This window comes from Ostrea edulis, chromosome 1 (assembly GCF_947568905.1).
Source record: "Ostrea edulis chromosome 1, xbOstEdul1.1, whole genome shotgun sequence".
In the NCBI taxonomy this organism is placed as follows: domain Eukaryota; kingdom Metazoa; phylum Mollusca; class Bivalvia; order Ostreida; family Ostreidae; genus Ostrea; species Ostrea edulis.
The window spans coordinates 18,375,717-18,398,989 of NC_079164.1; the positions used below are offsets into that span (position 1 = coordinate 18,375,717).

The following is a 23,273-nucleotide window of genomic DNA, read 5'->3' on the forward strand; positions in this document are numbered from 1 at the left end:
TATATATTATATAGTCTATATATAATAATTTATGTGTACTATTTCTGTTTTATAATATTATATAGATATATATATATTTGAGTGTGTACATGTGTGAGCTAATGATATAAGAGAGGGAGAGAAAATTTATTACACTATACAATATATATATATATATCCCCCCCTCCTACTTCCTCAGTGAATGCTGGCAGTGCAGTTCTGAGCAATAAGGGATCTTGTTCATATATGTGATATTTCGTGTATTAACAATTTTTACAGTCGTCTGCGCAGCTGGGGGCAATGTGTTTATGAAATTAATTTGTATTGTTCCTCATGTTGTTAAAATATTCAGCACATTACTTCATTATGTCATTTTTCTGTGCCAGACTTATGATTTTCAGTCAAAGTGTAACCTGTAATACGAACGTGTACCCCCACAAAAAAAATACCAAAAGAATCTACGTATCCTCTATAACCATGAAAAAATTATCGTTTTATTCAACAAAATTCCATTAATGAGCAATAAAATTCTGCAAATATATATTCTTTATCACGATTTGAACTGAAAAAACTAGCGGAAGTCAACTGATTCGAATTTAAATTACCGTAGATAAAAATTTTCTCGCACGATCAGACTTAATTTCATACCACCGGGCTCGACATTTTGTGTTCTTTCGGAATCTGATGTGTGCGCATACATTTAAAAATAGACTAATTTTCGATAGCACTCGCGCATGTACCATATCCTAATAGAAAGAAACAGAAGCGAGATAAATAGAATACCCGTGACGTCACAGTTTCAGACGCAGTATTTCAAATATGGCTGACTGAGCAGGAGACGGGAAGTTTGATAGTGGGCCTGTCCTGCCTCCTTTGTTTACTACAATGCGTCACTTCCTCTAATGACTGCGTCACACAAAATGTGGTATTTCCGTCAGTGCGCGGATCAAACAAATGTAGCAAGTGTGTGCCATAGGACCCATTGCAATGTTTTTTACAATGTTTGTATATTCCCGCATAGACCATACTTTTTCCAATGATCATGATGATGTTGACTACTTCAAGCATTTTTAAAAAGAATATGCATGTCATATGAGATCTTATTTCGACCCATCCACACGTAGGTCTAGTTATGTACGCCTATATTATACATGTATGCACTTATATGTACTAGTACATCATTTATATGCACGGTGTTATCCAATATCATGGTAGATTTATACCAATTATTAGTATGTATGAGAACGACACTGTATTGGGAAAAAAATTGTGAGTAAATTAATCCCTAACCCTTTTCCACGCCCGCCCCCATACATAAAATTATCAGTTAGGCCTATTAGTATGTTTGTAAATCTAATGTATTTCAAATGGAAAAAGAAATTGTGAGTGAATTAATTAATTAATAACTACATCCCCCCATTATACTAGTTATTAGTATTTATGAAAAAATAGACGGTATTGCATTTTTTTTAACGTGTGATTGAATGCCCCCCCTCCCCCTTAACAAGTACCATCATCCATCATATTGCTTGTTATATAGCCATTAACGAACTGCAAAGATTCACCTTTCCGTCCTATATTAGACCACTTGATACAGCCACGTACCTGTAAAATTATGATTTTATATCGCCTAGTATATCATGTATATTATAATACACAAGAATAACTCTTATTTAAAATCTAACTTTTAAAAAATCAACTTAATTTCCTTGATATTGGAAATCTGTAACTAATATCAAATCAAATAATAAGTCTAATTATTCATATAATATGCATGCATTAGCACAACTAACTTATAATTAGCAATCTGCCCGCCCCCCCCCCCCCCCCCCCCCCCCCCTCCCACCTTAGTCTTGTAACTTGAATATAAATGCATGTGCATTTGTATATACAATGTACGTAAAAACAAAATGCTTGCTTATAACATGCTGTGCAGTAATTAAGAATTGTTTATATGTACATGTATTGATCAGCTTCAAATGGTTAACATTCAATCAACAGGTTTTGGCTACAGTCAGGTGCCTAACTACCCCCCCCCCCCCCTTGATTTATTTTTGGCGATATTTTCTTCAAAATGTGTGGATTCCCTGTCTATCCCATCCCAGGCCACATTTAAAAATATGTTTGTTTCCCCTCTCCCGACCCTAAATTTCAGAGGAAGGTCGGTAGGTAGGTAAAAAGTTTTTTTTTAGCTAGCAGAATTTTATTTATTATGAAATTCCCATAACCATTAACAATGCCCGATACCAAACGTCGTGAAGCACATCATCCATGTTTCCTCATCAAACTCGTATAGTCAGTTCTCGCGTAAATTCTGCTTTGATTGCCACGTTTTGCAATTAGGGAAGGTGTCGATATTTCGGACAGTACTTCATGTATTTTGGAAATGCTCATTATCTAACCACTAAACTTAGGCATTGGACTACATGTATACATATTGGTTGATTCGACGAACATTGGGTTTCATCAGAATTTTCTCTGCTATTTATGCCACATACTAACACTTAAATAAAGTTAGGGAGAATGTTGCAACTATGGACAATGGTGTTAGTTTTGGACACATGGTGTTATAAAATTGGTAAACTCGGTTGCTGTCTTTTATTTATGGTTCACTGACATTTTGTGCTTTTGTTTTTTGCACATTATCTTAATTTATATATGATAGTGATTTTGATTATATTTTTAAATGATATCGGTAGATTTAGTTTACCAGAAAACGTTTCAACGGGACTTGATTTTGCCGATCAAACAAAATGGATGCTGACATCAACCAATCAGAGCTGAGTTACACATGTGCATATAATTAGGTGTTTTCCAGTTTGTAAATATAGCATTAGTTCAGAAATAAGTTAAATTGAGAATGCTTCAGATTGACTGTCAAAAATATCGCATCCGTCTGAAATATCAACACTTTCCCCTACTGAAGAACACAACTTGCACACTGGATGCCCCGAATTCTCTTGTTTCCTCGCTTCTCGTATAGACAACATTTCTCCATCTCGATCTTGCAGATCACTAGTCCGAATTGCGAGCCGAATTCAATGTTAAACTCACTTGTAACTAATCAATAAAACAATCATGATTCTTGTACTTATTAATATCGATTAAAAGAAAATATCAATCCAAAATTCGATATTAAACAGAAGCCAACAATTGTAGTCAACCGAATTTTCACTGCCATTTGAGCAAACGAGTCTCGTAACTCAAAACAAAGCTCGACAGTTTGATAAAATGTTTTCAAGAGACTGTTTATGTGATGAAAGAACCCATAAAATCGATATTAGTAAGTACAAGAAGAATCGTTTTATTGATTAGTTATGAGCTTAAAATTGAATTCGGCTTGTAAGTATTTGAAATCGGCCAGAGAATGCCGCCTCCAGCTGGAGGCGGAGAAATTTCTAGATTTCGGACCAGAACACCTCCTGTATTCGTATTATTATTTTTTAATTTTGGATCGAAACCAAAGAAGATATAGAAAATTTTTGTCATTATAAAATACTGATCTGCACCAGAAACGACCTTGAAATTTTCTTAAAATAAAAAAAAAAAAACTTCACCAGAATGGCGTAATAAAAACTTATGGGTCGGTGTGAATATTCAGACTCGGTCGGGCGAGGGGAAACAAACAATATTTTTATTTTGGCCCCATATAGGTAGTCGTTTCACTGTTAGTATGAATTAGTAGTTTATTAATTAATGTATCAATTAAGATTGTATGCCAACATGTTTGGTAAATCAACAGATTGAATTGAATGAATTTACTTCGCTTAATTAGCGATGCAAATATATAATTCAAAGTTAATTTGCTCCAATTTTCTTTCCTCCCCAGTGTCTGCGCGTCAAAGCGTCGGGTTTCGCGCGATATCTATGTTCAATTCTACAACTTCATGCGCTGAAGAGTTCCATATACGACTTGCGACAAAAGAATTTACGATATACGATTACAATACGTTTTGTAAAACGGTCCTACGATCTGTCGTAAGTTCTTCAAATTTAGGACTTAAGATTTACAACTTTTTGTAAAACGGGCCCCTGGTTCTGACGTTTTCCTGGCAAGGTAAACATCAAAATCATAAAAAAAAAAGCCAGGAAAACATCAATATTTCGGACTAGATTTTCCTCTGCACTGTTCTTAAACAGTTAAAACTTCATTTAACCATATTTGCACTCTTTATAATTCATCCCCAAAAAATTTTTCTCTTGTAAATTCAAAATTAGTCCACAGAATGCAAATAAGTATTCAGTGGTATGTAAATTTCATGATGAAGGAAAATTTGACTTTTCCTCAAAACTAAGAAAGATATTTTATAGCTGATTATTGAATGTATGTGTTAAAACAAGTGTAAAAGTGGGGGTGGGTCTTTTTTTAGCTCACCTGAGCTGAAGGCTCAAGTGAGCTTTTCTGATCAAAATTTTTCTGTTCTCTGTTGGCGCCGTAAACTTTTAACGATGTTGCGAAGGGTATGTTTTTGATCCGTCCGTCAGTCCCCTTTTGTTGTCGGCGCATATTCCCAGGAAATTCAGATTCAATAATTTTTGCTCAACAGAATTTCGTGAAACTTTGTAGTTAATAAGGACACACTGTGTAGATGTGCATATTCCCAGGAAATTCTGATTTAATAATTTTTCTAGGAGTTATGCCCCTTTTGAACTTAGAATATTGAGCCTGTCTGTCCTGTTCTTGTCAGTGCAACTCCTCTGAGACCGCTCAACAGGATATCATGACACTTTGTAGTTAATAAGGACACACTGTGTAAATGTGCATATTCCCAGGGAATTCTGATTCAATAATTTTTCTGGGAGTTATGCCCCTTTTGATCTTAGAACTTCGAGCCCGTCTGTTCAGTTCTTGCAGTAATGCATAGCATTACCATTCATTAGGTGAGGCATTGTCAAGCAATGTTGGAGCGTGGGGTATGTGAGCTTGCTCACCTCTGCTTTCTTTCATTTAGAGTAGATTCAAATTTGTTTAGATCATGGCCTCCGAGGGTAGGGTGGGGCCACATAAGGGGGTCAAAGTTTTACATGCCGATATGTAGGAAAATCTTCTCCAGAACCACTGAGCCAATTTCAATCAAACTTGTAACAAATCATCCTTAGGTGAAAAGGATTCAAGTTTATTGAAATGAAGGGCCATGCCTCCTTCAAAGGGGAGATAATCACAACAATGCAAAAATAGGGTGGGGTCATTTAAAAATCTTCTTCTCAAGAACCGCTTGACCAGAAGAGCTGAAATTTACATGAAAGCTCCTTGAATAAGTGGAGATTCAAGTTTGTAAAACTCATGACCCCTTGGAGTTAGGAAGGGACCATAATATGGGATCAAAGATTTACATGCGAATATATAGGGAACCAAAGTTGGCACAAAGCATCCTTAGATGAAATTTGTTAATATGAAAGGCCATATTAGTCTACAAGAGCATATGATACTTAATGAATTTGTAGTCAAGTTTAATAATAAAGTTTGAAAGTTAGTTTTGTTTATTGCTAGGAACTGCAGCTCAGGTGAGCAATGTGGCCCATGGGCCTCTTGTTACAAGAATCTTACAAAACCTGAGACAGGAAGGAATGACAGCTCTGGGTTGAGATGAAGTGTAAAGTTTTATTTTGTTTTGCACAGGTGCACTGCTTCATTTCAAGACTTCCATCATTCCAACTGACAATGCCTTGATGAGGTGTGTTAATGGTTTTTATTTTAACATGTTTAGTGTGATATGATACCGGATAACATTTTACATCTTTAACCGTTTGTAAATCTATTGTGGTTTTCTTATTTTATATGGGAGTAATCATTCCGAATGACATTCCTTTATGCACAGTGTTATTGTTATGTATGATGAAAGCTTTGAGGGCAAACATGGGTAATATTTTTCTACCTTCCAAGATAAAGGTCATGTTCAAGTGATTGAAAATTAGAATACATGTAAGGAACCACCCATCTTTTTAAATGGAGACAGAAGCATTATGCAAAGACTGAACAGAATAAAATGTAGTGAGTGATAGCATATTACTTAATATCCTTAGCTTTATAGATTTAGTGTGATTTCTGGTCATTATTGCATATCAATCACAGGGGAACCATAATGTTATCAACTGTATAATGAATTTTTTACTTCTTTGCTTCATAAGTCAATCCTTGAAATGTACTGGAAAAACTAGGGGGGGGGGGGGGGGGGGGGGGGGGGGCAGTTTAACCAAAAAAAAAAATACTCAGTAAAATTGCAATATGTATCATAAAACTTTTGAAAAATTGTTTAATGATGAAGTCACTCAGGAGATACTTTTTGAATACTATCTCTGAATTTGCTATTCCTTGTAATACCTATGTATATGTATATATAACTAAATCTCTTTTTACAGTAAAACACACTTATAACAAACATGCTGATATTGAATTCATGCTTATTGTGAAGTGATATTTGTTCCCCTATAAGAGGAAAATACCAAAAATATTATTGAATATAATGAAGGTTTGGTTATAACAAACTGTTTTTCACTGACCCTGGAGGTTTGCTATAACTGTGTTTTACTGTATATTTCTCACTTTATGAATGTATGATTTTTACATTTCATGAGAAAGATATTCAACCCTTTTGATACACTGTGATTTTCTGCTCAGTGTTTATGTATATTTATAAAGCTGTTGGTATTTTTAAGTTGTATATGTGCATGTACTGAGCAATTTGTTATGGTGCAATATTGATATTTTTTGACAGTAATTTGTGTGGTCTTTGTAGTGTATATATATTAAACACAAAATTTTCCAAGAAATTATCTTCCAACATTCCACTTCCATGTAATGTGGTCTTTTTGTTAGATATTCATGATAATGTAAAATTGTTTAATGTTGTTTATTCTTCATTCCTGCAAAGAAATCCTTCAATAAAAATACATCTATAGAAACAACTACTTTTTCTGTCTACTACATTTGTATTAATAAGATGAGGTTCAATATTTACCCCCACCCCCTGTTACTGTCAGCCCTGCAACAGACTGCTGTACAGTCCCTGGAGAGTCGAGGAATTTCTCTGGCTTCCAAAATGAAATAGTTTGGTAATAAAGCTCAGCGAACACTGACATTTATTGGCGGGGGAATTTGAAATGGTTCATTCAGCTTGATCATGCGGGAAATGAGGCTGTATATAATCAGGCAGATAGAGTGTTAATTCTCATATTTGAACACAAATAAAATATACAGCAAAAACCCAATATCCATTAAGAATACGATAAGTTGCACAGCTGTGAATATTCCTGTCTTTTCGGAAAATATAAGTCTGAGTGTTGTATTGTCATGTTTTTATACACCCCCCCCCCCCCCACCCCCCGAACGAAGTTCAGGGGAGGGGGGGTATATAGGAATCACTTTGTCCGTCTGTCTGTCTGTGCAGATTCGTGTTCGGGCCATAACTTCTTTGTTCTTTGACTTAGGCATACCATATTTGGCACACAGGTGGATCACCATGAGACGATGTGTCGAGTACCTTCATGACCTCTATATGACCTTGACCCTTGACCTCAAGGTCAAATTAAAGGTTTTTTACAATGGATTCGTGTCCGGGCCATAACTTCTTTGTTCTTTGACATAAGCATACCATATTTGACACATGAGTGTATCACCATGAGACAATGTGTCGGGTACCTTCATGACCTTGAACTTTGAACTCAAGGTCAAAATTGATTATAGGGTTTTGACATAGTCAAAATGCGCGTATCAATTGAATTAATGAGAGCAATAATGGATATGATGCGCGCTTTAATTCGATTATTGCTCTCTTTCATTCAATTGATGAAAGCATCAATTTCGTAGAAATATTGCTCGCAATAATTAATCTAGAGTTCGGTATAAATAATTTGACGATCTCTTCAATTCAATTGAAGATATCTTCAATTATTTACAATGCTTTTTGTATAAGGAATTAATGAGCGCATCAATTCTTTAAGATATCAATTCAATTATTGCTTTCTTTAATTGAATTAATGCGGACATTAAATCAATTATTGCTCTCATCAAATGAATTAATGTGCGCTTCAATTCAATTATTGCTCTCATCAATTGAATTAATGAGAGCAATAATTGATTTAATGCGCGCGTTAATTCAATTATTGCTCTCTTCAATTCAATTGATGTGTGCATCAATTGAATTAATGAGAACAATAATGGATTTGATGCACGAATTAATTCGATTATTGCTCTCTTCCATTCAATTGATGAAAGCATCAATTTCGTAGAAATATTGCTCGAAATAATTAATCTAGAGCTTGGTATAAATAATTTGATGATCTCTTCAATTCAATTAAAGATATCTTCAATTATTTACAATGCTTTTTGTATAAGGAATTAATGCACGCATCAATTCTTTTAAAGAGAGCAATAATTCAATTAAAGAGATCATTAATTCAATTGTGGATGTGTTGAATTGAAGATATCTTTAATTATATAGTTGCTCTCTCTAAAAGAATTATTGCTCTCTTCAAATGAATTAAAGATATCATTAATTTAATTGAAGAGAGCAATAATTGAATTAATGTGCGTATTATATCAATTATTGCTCTCATCAAATGAATTAATTCGTGTATCAATTCAATTATTGCTCTCATCAATTGATTTAATGCGCGCATTATATCAATTATCGCTTTCTTCAATTGAATTGTAGCGCGCATCAATTCAATTGTTGATATCATTAATTCATTTGAAGAGATCATTAATTCAATTAAAGCGCGCATCAATTCAGCTGAAGAATTAATGCTATCATCAATTCAAATCATGCGCGCAATAATTCAGAATTGAAGATATCATTAATTATTTGAAGAGATCTTTAATTAAATTGTTGCGCGCATCAAATGAATGGATAATATTATGTTAATTTGGCGCTCCATAGAGAAGAGAGTGAGAGTAGCTATATGTGTTTCAATAAAGCATGCTGAGAAGAGACGCCCCGTGGGAGTAGCTATATGTGTTTCAATAAAGCATGCTGAGAAGAGACGCCCCGCTCTGTAACATCGCTATGTACGGAAGCCGATAGGTGCCAGGGTATAGAATTAATATTTATTTAACTGGCGGCCGCCACTTAATTTATGTGGCGACCGCCACTTAATTTAACTGGCGGCCGCCACTTATTATCTGGCGGTCGCCAGATAAATTTATGTGGCGGCCGCCAGTTAATTTATCTGGCGGCCACCACTTAATTTATATGGCGGCCGCCACTCAATTCAAATCATTTATATGGCTGTCACCAGTTATTCAATTCCTCTCTCTTTCTCTATCTCTCTCTCAAAATGAAAGGGGTGCAATCCATCCCCAATGCTTAGTAATATGTATGTGATATATATATATATATATATATATATATACACAATTAAGAACGTTGAATTATTGTTTTTCGATTGTACTGTTAAATACGTAGAACCACAGGGCTGACCTTCCATTTATTTGAACGTTCAATTTCTATTATTTTCACATTTAAACTAAATTATTTTCACATGTGAAATAAGATTAATTGGCCCCCACCCCACTCTTTTGGTGGTAGTAATGAATGGTAAAATGTAATAATGAATGAACTGATAAATTGAAGGATGAACGGAGCTCCCTCCCTCAAATTTAGGAGTACGAAGTTTGGACAAGAGACATTGTAGGTTCCTTTTCTGCTTGTCAACAATTGTAGAAGACAATTTCTCCTCCGACTGTCCCTATGCACTTTGAAAAACGATGCTGCGTGTTTGCGTACTATTCTAAATCTTTCCAAAATAATCACTCAGCGATACGAATTACATTGTTTTTGCAATTGGCAGCCGTCATATATAAATTAAGTGGCGGCCGCCAGATAAAATAACTGGTGGCCGCCAGTTAATTTATATGGCGGCCGCCAGATAATAAGTGGCGGCCGCCAGTTAATTTATATGGCGGCCGCCAGATAAATTAAGTGGCGGCCGCCAGTTAAATAAATATTAATTCTATACCCTGGCACCTATCGGCTTCCGTAGCTATGCCCAAGGATTTGAATAATTTACGTATACCGTAACGTCTGCGTTAGTCCCAGCGCTAATGGTTCTCCCTCTGAACTGCATGACGACACAGATGGATTCCCTATTAGGGATATTAAAGAAAATGTTAGAGGCATAGCATCAAGTTTGAAATTTGGGTGAAGGGGTTGGGAGGTTTTTTTTAATCATCTTTTCTTAGAAACGGTCATACTCACTAAAACCTTTACATTAGGGATCCATTTTGCCTAGATTTCTTTATTATGGCAATTTAAAACATGCCTGTGAGGATCTTGCTGCTAGTGCCAGAAAAGCTTACTTTGCCTTGAAGCGTAAACTACCTTTTGGCTCTGATCTCTCACCAAACTTGTGGTTAAAACTATATGAATCAATTATTGTCCCAATTTTAACATACTCCTCAGAAATTTGGATCTCTGACTTTAATGCAAACCCCAATAATTTTGATAAAACTCCTTTTGAAAAAATTCAGAATTTTATCTTGAAAAACATCTTAGGTGTACATAATAAAGCATCAAACTTGGCAACAAAAATGGAATTAGGTGTTCTCCCTATTCATGCCAAAATATACCAGATTGCTATTAAATACTATTCTAGATTGGAAAATTTAGCAAAATCTAATGATAATCACATTGTTTTACTAAGGAATGCTTACTTGGAAGATGTACACTTGGCTAGTGAAAATAAAAAATGCTGGCAAACTTGTATAAAATCAATACAAAAGATGTTAAATGTTAACGTTGACACTGAATGTAAAATGTTTATTCCTAAACTTAAAAAATTCTTTGAAAATAAATTCTTTTCTGAACTTCAACATATTAACAACACTCAAAGTGGTAAGCTCTCATTTTATAGTACATTATTCAACCATGATGTTATGAAACTAGAAGTCCAACCATATTTATGTCTTCCACTTCCTAAGAATTTAGTTTCTTATCTTACCAAATTAAGAATAAGTGCACATAAGTTGTATGTAGAAACAGGTCGATATTGTAATCCTGTCATTCCTAGAGAAAATAGATTTTGTTTTCATTGTCAAACTATTGTTGAAGATGAAAAACATTTTTTACTTGATTGTCCTGTGTATGAACATATTAGAAAAATGCATTCAAAACTACTAGATATTAATACCTTATTTTGTTTACTAAATCCACATAACCTTGTATCTACAAAACAAACCTGTCTATACATCAGAGACTGTTTTAATGTTAGAAATAAGTTTTCAACAGTTTGATATTTTGTAATGTATCAATATATATGTGTATCTATGTATGGCTAACAACACATTCTTATATAATGTGCTTTAGTACCAATAAAGAATTGAATTGAATTAAAACTGTTTTACTAAAAGATTACCTATATATGTACAAACGGGCTAAACCCGTTTTGGGCCCGAACTATGTGATACCATAAATATATTTATGGTATCTGTTTTAATAAATATATTTATGGTATCACAGAGTTCGGGCCACGGGCTTAGCCCCTGTGCATGTACAGACAGTACGTTAGATCAATGAGCTAAAAAGACCTACAATTATTTTGATTGCGATGTGGGCTTTTTTAACGCATCCACATTCAAGCAGGTCTATTCCGACCCATAATGTAACTAACTGAACGTGAAGAAGGGGATATTTACTGTTTCCTCCGCACTTGTCATGTTTCATTTCTGTGTACACCGCTAGCTTGTCCATGGAATGGCGGAACATTCCTGGTGTTGCTGTGTTTTTACCGATCCCTTAGTACATTTTCTGTTACACTGATCGCACAAGAACAAAGTTTTCATGAGGATTTACAAAGTGGTAAGTTTAAATATATATATGTAACTTTATGTCCCATCCTACATTGTAGATTTTATCACTCATACATTTACATTATCAATGCTTTTGCCTTCGATATCTTTACCAATTGTACAATCAAGGTCACGTACGTAATGCGGTGCTCTGGAAGTTTTTTTTAAATCCGTTTTTTTTTTTCAAATAAAGATACATGCAAGTGACTTTCACTTAGAATGCTGGGCGCTATGGAAAACAGTCACCACGGACGGCTGCGAGATCGATAATACAACCTTGCAACCTGTTACGAAGCATTAGTTAGGCTCCCTTAGAAATCTTGTTTGTAAAATCCGTGTATATGCCTGTATTTCATTTATTTGCATACATGTACATCAATCAAAATTGTTAATTTAAGTTATGCTTATTTGATTTGTTAAATAGAACTAATTCTTATAGAATACGCATAATTGTCACGTGATCCATAAATTTGTTGATCGTGCGAAATATATAATTATACACACCAGGGACTCCTTATGAAACGGAAGTCCATGTGTCCACTCGCTCTAGTGTATAAGATCTGCTATAGAACTGACCTTTTCGTATAAAGACTCTATAATCTTAAAATTTATATATTAAGAATTTTTTTTGGGTCACCTGAGTCTGCGTCCATCATCGTTCATTAACAGATGAACATTTTTAATTTCTTCTTGATAATTAAGCTTCCAATTCTCATTTTAAAATTTGGCATGAAGCATCTATGGGACATGGGGAACATAAGTTGTAATTTCAGGACTATTGGCATGCTATCGTAATTCCTTCTCTAAAACGCCTCGCTTCCACAACAAATAGTATGCATGTATTTGTAATGTCAATCTGATTAAAATCAAATCCTCGATCCGCTCCTCTCTTTTTTTTCTTGTCGCTAAAGGAGGAGCGGATCGAGGATTTGCTTTTAATCAGATTGTTTGTAATGTATAATTGACTAATAGGGTGAAATGACTACCGGGACTACAGTTTCACTCAGTTACCATTATAGACCTTATCTCTTGAAATGGGTGTTGGATTGTGTTGATTAATTGTGGTCAATAAATTTTAGCCCCTGGCAAAGATGAAGGTGATCACGGTACTTTGTAAACCATCACGATGATTGATGCAGGGGTCAGATGGCGGACGGAATCCATGGATGAAATAAAAATGGCTGAACCTGGTCCGTACGTAGCTAACTTCAACATCCGTCGCTGGACAGTGAATAAAGACGATTTTACCAATGGTTCATCAGATGTTTGGGACAAAATACTGAACTTAGACGAGGAGTTTGATTCCTTTGTTTTGCATCCGTGGGCCTGGGTGGAGGCGGATCTAACAGTTCCCTTCTATGTTTACCTTGTACCAATTTTAGCACTTTTGACATTTTGTTCGAACACGCTCATGATAGTCGTATTCGTGAGAGAGAAAATGCTATCCTCCATCAATATCATAATGATAGCTATTGGCATTTCTGACACCTTACACGTGTTTCTACCATCGCCTTTCCTGCTGGCTCTGTATTTTTCGGATGTCTCACCATTCATACCAAACCGTTACTGTAGATTATGGGATTACCTAGCCAAGTATATTCCGGAAATAACGCACACAGCTTCAATATGGCTGACCGTTTTCCTCAGTTTACACCGATATGTTGGAGTGCGGTATCCTTTCTACATCAGACAAATCTCCACGCGAAGGAAAAGTGTGATATGTGTTATAACGGTCTACTGTTGTTCTTCAATGTTACACCTTTGTCGATTTGTTGATACAACGTATGTCGACTTTCACGTCGTTCAGGAAAACAAAGACATTTTCACTTGTAAAGCTGTGCATTCTGATTGGATAAAGGGATATGAGGTCCGATACGAGTGTATATACTACTGGACCTGCATCGTCCTCATTAAGGTTCTCCCGCTCGCCATTGTGGTGACGTTAGATTTCCTCATGGCGCGGGAACTTCTCCGAGCAGACAATAAACGGCAGCGTTTCCTGTCTGACAACCAGTCATCCAAAGAAAGCCGACGCGTGACGTGGATAGTGATTACCGTTGCGGCCATTTTTTCTTTGGTGGAAATTCCGATAACGATCATTCTAATTCTATGGACACTTTCCATGGTTCATGACAAGATGTATGTGTCGGAGGTGCAACTAGGGGAGCTTAGCGTCGTCTTCAACATCATCATTTACATATCATTTCCATGCATTCTGTTTCTGTACTGCTTGATGTCTAAGAAATTTCGGAAATACCTGCCTTGTAGAACTTCTAAAATTACCAGTGTCAAGATATTTCAAAAGGCTCATCCACATAACATGGAAACCGAATGCTGAAACGCCACGTTGAAATTTCCTTGTATATTCGAACACGATCATTTTCAACTCGTACTAAATATGACGCACCATTATGAGTGATGATACAACAGTATATTTTAAAATAGAAAATTATCGCGATTGGAATATATGGGAGAGACAGCAATCAGAAGCTAATCAATTATATTCTACTTGTAATTGGTATCAGGAAACCAATATGTGTGAAAAATCAAATTGAATTAAAGGACTGAAACATTCGTTTAAAAAAAAAACACATACAAAAAATCACATATCTGTATTAATGGAGCCACTTTCTCCTTTTCTTTCAATTTTTTATCGCTTGCACCGTTTTCTTATGCCCACGTGACTGAAATCGGGCGGGTGGGGGGCATATATAGCTTTAACCCTGTCCGTCCATCCTACATATGGTTAAATGTTAACCCGACTAACTCTTAAAGGTTTCAACGAGTAAGTTAGATATGTTGGAAAATTACAAGTGTTAATGATAGCATTATGCATTATATTTGTAGAGCTTGAGGAAATGAGGCAGAGTGAAATTGACTTTACAGCAGATTTATAAACATCAATATTTTTTGTTAAATGATGATATTTCGTATGGGGTAAAACTAAAAATTAGTTCACCTCTAAGCTTTGACTACGCTAATTGTACAAGTTTCTCCGGATCAAATGATAAACTTGATTTCCTTGATAATAGATAATACATGCAGTGTACATCTGAATTATCTGCCGTCAGTCCATGACGCATCAGTGAAGCAGGAGAGAAATCTGGGTTTAGACACAAGTTTCCACACTTCTTTAGCATCACTACTTTGTTCCATTGTAATTTTATCTGTACATAGCTTGACGTGTGTGAGGGGGGGGGGGGGGGGGGGGGGGGGGGGGGGGGGGGGGAGGGGAGTATACCAGAGCAGAGTCTCTGGTTCTGCGGCTGTCATAGTGTATGCTTTTCTGCATTATCGATAAGTGAATTGACGTTATTTAAATGATGAAATGCATAAACGGGATATGAAGGTCACAAACACATAATACATATTGTATATAACCGGTTCTGCAATTTTTTCTGCAATGTTTGCAACGGTGAACCTTCATATCCTGTTTAACAACCAAAGACATTTTGTTATTCTAATTTTTCTGCATTTGTTTTTAATATAGACGAGAAAGCCCATTGACCTCAATTTCGTAGCTGCAAAAAAATTCGCGTTATAACGCGAAACTTTTGCGAATTAATGAGTAACTTTCGCGAATTAACGCGCAACTTTCGTGTTATAACGCAAAACTTTCGCGAATTTTAAGGTAGCTACTGATAGCTAGCCCCCAAAAAACCACTCATTGAATTTTTTTCAATTTCATTTATTATAATATTTGGACTTTATCCTAAAACATATCAAAAAATCTACCAAAGTAACCAGGTTAATTTTCGAGGAAAGGGGGATTGAAATCCCCTCTTTTGCAGCCCCAAAAGGCAAAAAAATGCCAAAATTGAGCAAATTAACACAGAAGCCAACAACAATTTTATTGACACCAGAAATATTGTTTGTCATATATAGTTATGTAAATTAAACACAAACAGATAAAAATTCAACATTAATTAGAAATTCAAAATATAACGCGAAAAATTATTTTTTTTTCAGCTACGAAAATGAGCTCAATGGGCTTTCGTAATAAGTACTTTCAAATTAATACGTAAAATATAGATAGTATTGACCTGTATGTTAATTTAACGTAACAGCTGAAAATTGAATAAATTCCCGGACCTTGACTCGTCTCCATTTATGGCTGACTAACCTGGAATCGAACCCGGGACCCATGCATTACTATTCAAGTGCTCTAAACACAAAGATGCATATCGCCCTATTAAATTTCCATTCCTCCTTAAATTGTATTCGCCCTCGACCCAAATTCTTTTGCCCATGACAAGGCTTATACCTAAGTCCAGGAGTGGTCAACGGCACCAAATTATATATATATATATATATATATATATATATATATATGACAATATATAAATTTGACAATCTGGTTGTTCGTGTCGTTGGTCATTTTAGTGCTTTGTATAATTTTTTATATTTGACCTTGTATCCATGTTGTGGATCCGACACTTTTAGGTATCGGGTGTTGTTGGAACTTAGTGTATATATATATATATTCAAAAAATTATTTTTTCTTGGTATCGGGGTAGAATAAAGTCAAAAAATAAAATCCAATGCTCAAACTTTTATACTTACGGGCTAGAATTACCTCCTCTTTTTGTCTCCATTTTTCGTAAGCTAGATTTTCACTACGAATTACATTCCAGTAAACTTGCTTTCTCTCATTTAACATCTTCTTCCAAATAATTATCTCGCTCTTTTTTTCATAGATAGCATTCTGTGAATGGATTTCATTTCTGTTTTGTGCAATGACATCGGCGTACGTTTTGTAGTTGTTTTCTGTTGTTAATGCAACTGTATGCATTTCATGCTCTTTAAGCCGATCATGAATAAACTCATTTAGTTTAGTATCATAACACTGAAAGTTTTCTTCCAATTTTCGAATGTAATCCGTTAGAATTGTAACTTTGGAGTCGAGAGAAGAAATTTTACCTGATATTTCTTCTAAGACGTTGTCCATATTTGTTGCCGTTCTTGATCTTGTTTGAGTCATCCTTCTCCATAACTTAACTCCAAAGTTACAATTCTAACGGATTACATTCGAAAATTGGAAGAAAACTTTCAGTGTTATGATACTAAACTAAACGAGTTTATTCATGATCGGCTTAAAGAGCATGAAATACATGCAGTTGCATTAACAGCAGAAAACAACTACAAAACGTACGCCGATGTCATTGCACAAAACAGAAATGAAATCCATTCACAGAATGCTATCTATGAAAAAAAGAGCGAGATAATTATTTGGAGGAAGATGTTAAATGAGAGAAAGCAAGCTTACTGGAATGCAATTCGTAGTGAAAATCTAGCTGATACTTACGAAAAATGGAGACAAAAAGAGGAGGTAATTCTACCCCGTAAGTATAGGCTAAAATCCATAGATAAAAGTTTGAGCATTGGATTTTATTTTTTGACTTTATATATATATATTATATATATACACAAATAAGGAGAACATATTTAGTTGTGATTTCCATATTTGAACATTGGAAATAGTCCAAGAAGGAAGCACACTAAACTCGTAAAATAAACCATCGTATGTTATTTATTATTCTGAATTCAAATACATGTATAAGGTTAAAAAAAAACAACCCAGATTTTTAACGTATTTTATAATAATTTCAACAATACTGCGACATAGATCACGGAGTTCGTGGAATGTTATATTCACACGTGGAGTGTCTCAACTTGATTCGATACGCAAGAGCTTGTTCTGTGTATGGTCAGTTTTTAAATCAAGGCAAGCTACTGACAAACAAGTTGATGGTAAAGGGGTTTCAACAGTCTCGATTGAAGTCAGCATTTCGCAAATTATATGGTCGTTATAACGATCTAGTTTGTCAATACAACCTATCATTGGGTAAAGTGCCATACCGATTGTTAGGCCGTTGTTGGCACACTGATTTTGACTACGGATAACTCCGTTTACCTGATCAGGATATAGGGCTCACGGATATGCATACTCCTCCTAGGCACCTGATCACACCTCTGGTGTGTCCAGGGGTCCGTGTTTTTCCAACTATCTATTTTGTATTGCTTATAGGAGTTATGAGATTGATCACTGTTCGTTATCTTCACCTTTCATGTGAAACAAACTGGTCTTTAAAGTTGCAAATGATAAGCAATTGGATTTCAATAGATAGAATTTAAGCAGAATACACAAAGTGAGCGTAAATTATATTACTCAATATTCGATAGCACCAACTGTGTCTGTCCACTTCTCATCTTCGTTAAAGATCCGTTTTGAAGAACAATGAAACGTACTTTCATACACGGTCACGTGAAACTGTACATTAACGTCCATTTTTCCACGGGGTTAAAATTCCGCGGAATCACAATTTCCGTGAAGTCCACGGGTGCAAATTTATTGCATGCTAAGAGTAATAAAATGTATCTTTCTTTATTGAATCCAATTTCCAATGCTTTACTATCCAATATGTCATCCAATTCTTTACGTAATCTATCGGAGATATCTAATTATGGATTATCGGGTTTGCTCACCGACTCATAAACCTTTAAGATGTTAAAACACTGGTTGAAATTTTCTTGCAAAACTCTTACATGAATAATACTTCGCTTGCCAAATCGGATCCATGTGACACACTCCAAAATAATCTGTAGAAATTTGATCTGCAATTGCGGTCGGAATCTCAAAAACGTCGTGAGTATAACCATTATTCAGCAGAGCAGATATAAAATAGCAAAAACTGTTTTATGAAAGCCTCCAAACACTCTAGTAAAGAACACCAATCAAACATCTGGATAACGAAATAAATACTACCTCAGAATCTGTGTATACCATTGAAATAGATATACATGTACTCTGAAGTTACATATTTTATCAAAAATACAATGTACGTCTGAAATACTCATGCAATTGAACATTTAAAAATACAAGGGGGGGGGGGGGGGGGTACCGGAAGTCCTGTCCACAAGCACCTGTGACCTAACAATCTGAAGAATTTCCTGGACTTCAGTGCGACAAACGAGGTGGACCGACTTTGGTGGGCACAGTTGAAGACAATGTAATTATACACTGATAACTTGTTAGTATCAATTACAAATCAAAACACAAAAGGGGGCTGTTTACATAAAGTCGTCTAGCACGTGTTGGTAAATCGAAACCATGTTTTTTGAAGATAGAAAACCTTAATTTTCATTGAATACGATTGCGATTGATTTTATTCACTGACAGTATATGCATATACTTATACAGATAACACTTACTAGTATTGGTCATATAAAATTGACGATAAAACAAAGCGTTGTCCTGATATTTGATTATAGACACGAGGTAGTGCCAAACTTAACCCGATCGTCAGAATTGTGTTGGCTTTTGATAAAACTGGAAAGTACACAGTGGATATAATTGTTTCCATATATTCCTGAAGTAATGCTTCCTTGCTAAATACATCCATGGATTGAGATATTAAGCAAATACGAACATCGACCATCTGTATTTTTGCTTCGGTAGCCTACATCCTGCATGTTGGGCATACTCGGCGAATTATCTTTTTGACACTGTCATCGCAGTCGTGCTCAAGATATATACACAAATGTGTACGTGTATAATACAAATATTGTAGGATGTCCTCATTTAGTTCACGTCCCATGCACGCTGTGACAAATTTCGGCCAAAAGTTATGACCCCATAGGCGCATACTTAGCGTAAATTAATCCTTCGTGAAAAAAAAACCCCACTACGTCTACAGTATCAATATTCTCTAAATCTGTAGTTTTCTACGCTTCACTTAAGTTTACCACTGGGGTCTAGATACACTGTATGAAAACATTCAAACTCGTCTGATAAAAATTCACTGATGACGGCGATTTGTGGTTTCCAAATGATCAACCGACAGTTCTGATCAAAATTTGTTACATCACAAAAATTGTCTTTAATATCATTCAATAAGCACGAAATCATGATCAGAGTTGTCAACATAAAAGCAAAGACAAAGCAGAATCCTTATTAAATACTGTAAAACTTTAATTCTAAATTGCAGAGCTGGTTTTCTTTCTCTTCCGCTTTATACCAAATGTTTTGAAACACAATTTTAAGAAGTCCATGTAGAATATACACAAATTCTTTACAAATGATATCTGACATTTCTTAAAGAAGTACAAAATGGTGTCTTTATGATTCTGTCTGCTTTCAATTCGACATGATGTTCCCTGGTCACCCACACAAACCACCTGTTGATCTTCTATACGGGCGGTAATTCATTTGTTACTGGTGGAGAACAGAGCTAGGAGCCCAGCGGCCAGTCCGACGGACATCAAGTAGTTTCTGAAGTCAGGTTAAGGATAATTTGGGCATTCACTGATTCATGTCAAATGCATCCATGTCCTCTTCAGTAGGCTATTCAGGTACAAGTAGTCCATGATTTCTTATATTATTACTTTTTGTGTAGTGTGGTTTTTAAAATATTACAATTTGAAATTATGTATTTTAATCTCTTGGACATTTACATGCCAAATTTTTTAAAACTTTCCTTGCACAATCTCAATTTATATTAAAGTAATGCACCCAGATTAAAGAAAGTAACAACTAGAATTCCACTTACAATCACATTAATGCAGACCTAAATTTGTAAACACCATTAACATCCAGTTAAGAAATATATAAGTATATGTTTCTGTAATCTGCATCTCAACCTACTTTTCCTACAACGAATCTAATTCAAGAGAGCACATCAATCCAAAGCATAAAACTTCACATAGGTATTTGAAAGAAGTGCTCTTTACTAGTCTATAGGGGTTTTGATGTATAATAATAAAATTAAAAAAAAATATGAACTTGTTACAATCTGAGAGAAAGGATACAACATGGGGCTGAAGTTCTTGAGCAGGTAGAAGGAACAGAGGATGAGGAGGACCAGGTAAAAGGCGTTGTTGTAGAAGATGGAGAAAGTTGTTGCCTCATAGTCAGCTACTTCATTCTTCTTCCATAGAATCCTGCCAGAATATTCATTTTATATATGATTAAACAACAAAATTAGACTTGGCACTCCACTTTTCATTTTTTAATTCCCAATGAAATACTCTTAGTTGCATACATGTATGATGTAAGGGAGTAGGATTTCAACAGTGTTACGTTGAAAGGAAATCGCTCGTATTTACCTTTCATCTCTTTCTTTTCTGGTCATTTTTTTGTCATCAGCAAATTTTTTTGTCATCTCTCGTGTGACGGCATCCTCCCGTTTTTGGGCAATTCTGTTAAGATGTTAAGTAACAATGACTGAACTACTGTACAGCATTAACAATTACTGCATGATTTTAATGTTCTTTGTCTATACTTGCTCATATGGCTTGTATTTGATATCAAGTGAAACTTCATTTGTCTTAGTCTAGAAGAAAATGCACTAAGAAAATATTCTTACTTGTGCTTGAGGACAAACTTCACATTTTTGTAAGCATAGGCCACAAGGTATGTACTGACAAGTGTTCCAACAGCAAAGAGAATTCCAGACTGATACAGGTCCATTTGATGAATCCTCCAAAATAGCCCTATCAAAGAGGTCAACAGTGTTGTATCAAATCGATTTTTATACCGAGCAAAGCTCGCACGGGCCGAAGGCCTGTCTGCGAAGCAAGGCTCCAAAGGTAACACATGTAAAAGAAAAATTGAGAAAATCAGCAAAGGAATAGAGATAATCTCTACATGCGTTCACTGAAAATTTTGTGATCCATATGGGCGCCGCCATATTGTTTTGTTCGTTAGTTGCTTCTACGGCTATTCGTGTTTTAACTTGGAATGCCAAAAAATACAAGACTGACGTGCAATTTGTAATTCAAACACTTACTTTGTTAAAAATGAACGGAATAATTTTTACTGTTACAGTTTTTAGCCAATCATCAAAAAGGAAAAGAGTAATACGACTAAATAGATGAACGAGTTCATGAGTTTCTTTAAATAAAAATATACGATATATTTACGCTTACGTTTTTACCACTTTGAATTTGTTGGTTAGTTAGTTTTAACTGTCTTTTAAATTGCAAACGGGATGTATTGTTGTTTATAATTGTTTGATTTGAAAGAAAGAAAAAATTCGAGGCTAAATGTGACGTCACAATGCACGGTTTACGTCTGCTGTCGTTATATCCCCAGCGTTACATGAATAGGCGAATCCTTTATCTATCATCATATGTCCCCCTTTCATATTTAGACGTAACTGAGCGTTTAGCGGAAGGGGAATTTCTTAAATATAATACATTTTTAAATGAATTATGATTTATCGTACTTAACGGAATTATGCTTATCACTTGGGACACGCCAATGACCATTTCATGCTTTGCTCGGTCCAACGGTCACACCGTATACATATTAAAGTTATGAGTATATTTGATAAACAAGGACATAGCATTATAGCGTGCATGATTCAGATAATCCTGGCAAATGGGTCTACATTACAATGCCTTAGTTACAAAAAGTTTAATATAAAATAAATTCATAGGACCATGCATTTATCAATATTGTTTTTTATCAATGGGTATTGTATATCTTTAATTTTTATTCCAAAATACAAATCTAATCGTTCTACAAAGAAAGACATGTGAACTGGAACCCCCCCCCCCCCCCCCCCCCTTTCCATAAAAAATCTCTCGTATTAATTGGAAGTTTACTAAGGTCTAATTCAATTAGCGGCCTACTTAAGTCTTTGTTTTAACATTCTACATTATCTAATCAACAAGAAAATAAAGTTTAGAAACCATCAAATAAAATAATAATAAAAAAACATTTTGAGATGTCAACGTGGCATACTTACATATGGGGATAGCCGAGACGATCAAGGCATTACCATAAAACAAAGCCGACGACTTTGTAGACACATTACGACTGAAGTCTTGGAGAAGAAGTTCTTCTTCTTTGGTCAACGATTTCTGTGCCTTTTCTTTCTTGCTAGACATTTTTTGTGTGTGTGTGAGTGTGGACTAGTCTATACTTCTCGCCGGCAAACGACTCGAGTGACGAAGTCGGAAGTAGTTTATAGACTTGTGAATACCGAACCCGAACAAAAAAGTGTGTAGTACTTACTTGGAGCCGGGAAGTGAGGGGCTTTTTAGCAAAAAGAATAGAGAAAAGGTGGATTGCATTACATATTTTATGACAATAATTTATATATCATGGCCCCCGGGGATAGGATGGGGCCACAATAGGGGATCAAAGTTTTACATAGAAATATATATAGGGAAAATCTTTAAAAATCTTCTTCTCAAGAACCACTGAGCCAGAAAAGCTGAGATTTACATGAAAGCTTTCTGACATAGTGCAGATTCAAATTTGTTAAAATCATGGCCCCGAGGATAGGATGGGGCCACAATAGGGGATCAAAGTTTTACATTCAAATATATATATATATATATATATATATATAAAGCACTAAATAATCACAACTAAGTACTGAAATTTTTCGCCCCAGCCCGGGGTCGAACCAGCGACGTACGGCACCCACCGCCTAGCAAGATTGTCAAACCAGTGCGTAAGTCCACTCGGCCACAACGACTTCCCTAATAAAGGAAGCTT

General features: G+C 35.3%; 3 protein-coding genes across 7 annotated transcripts in view; 2 read left to right on the plus strand and 1 right to left on the minus strand.

The window, feature by feature from the left end:
- The window catches only part of LOC125663108 (type-1 angiotensin II receptor-associated protein-like), a 29,331-nt gene extending 22,446 nt beyond the window's left edge, over positions 1 to 6,885 (plus strand). For all 4 annotated transcript variants that reach the window (XM_048895430.2, XM_048895423.2, XM_048895441.2 and 1 more), the window contains one exon: positions 5,600 to 6,885. The gene's annotated coding sequence lies outside the window, so the exon portion shown is untranslated. The remainder of the gene's footprint in view (positions 1 to 5,599) is intronic.
- A 4,463-nt stretch (positions 6,886 to 11,348) lies between these two features.
- Positions 11,349 to 14,353, plus strand: LOC125662988 (platelet-activating factor receptor-like). Its single transcript, XM_048895321.2, has 2 exons — positions 11,349 to 11,774; positions 12,844 to 14,353. Exon 2 carries the CDS (start codon positions 12,891 to 12,893, stop codon positions 14,100 to 14,102), a length of 1,212 nt encoding a protein of 403 aa, XP_048751278.2. The 5' UTR covers positions 11,349 to 11,774; positions 12,844 to 12,890; the 3' UTR covers positions 14,103 to 14,353.
- Positions 14,354 to 19,718: 5,365 nt separating this feature from the next.
- On the minus strand, positions 19,719 to 22,754 carry LOC125663096 (translocon-associated protein subunit gamma-like). Of its 2 annotated transcripts, XM_048895413.2 has the most exons (5): positions 22,516 to 22,754; positions 21,130 to 21,256; positions 20,870 to 20,962; positions 20,573 to 20,704; positions 19,719 to 20,036 (listed from the first exon to the last, which is right to left on the minus strand). In XM_048895413.2, exons 1-5 carry the CDS (start codon positions 22,655 to 22,657, stop codon positions 19,970 to 19,972), a joined length of 561 nt encoding a protein of 186 aa, XP_048751370.1. In that variant the 5' UTR covers positions 22,658 to 22,754; the 3' UTR covers positions 19,719 to 19,969. The 2 variants fall into 2 exon arrangements, with proteins under 2 accessions (XP_048751370.1, XP_056008920.1); XM_056152945.1 differs by having other exon boundaries at positions 19,719 to 20,704; positions 22,516 to 22,731.
- Between the last annotated feature and the right edge of the window lie 519 nt (positions 22,755 to 23,273).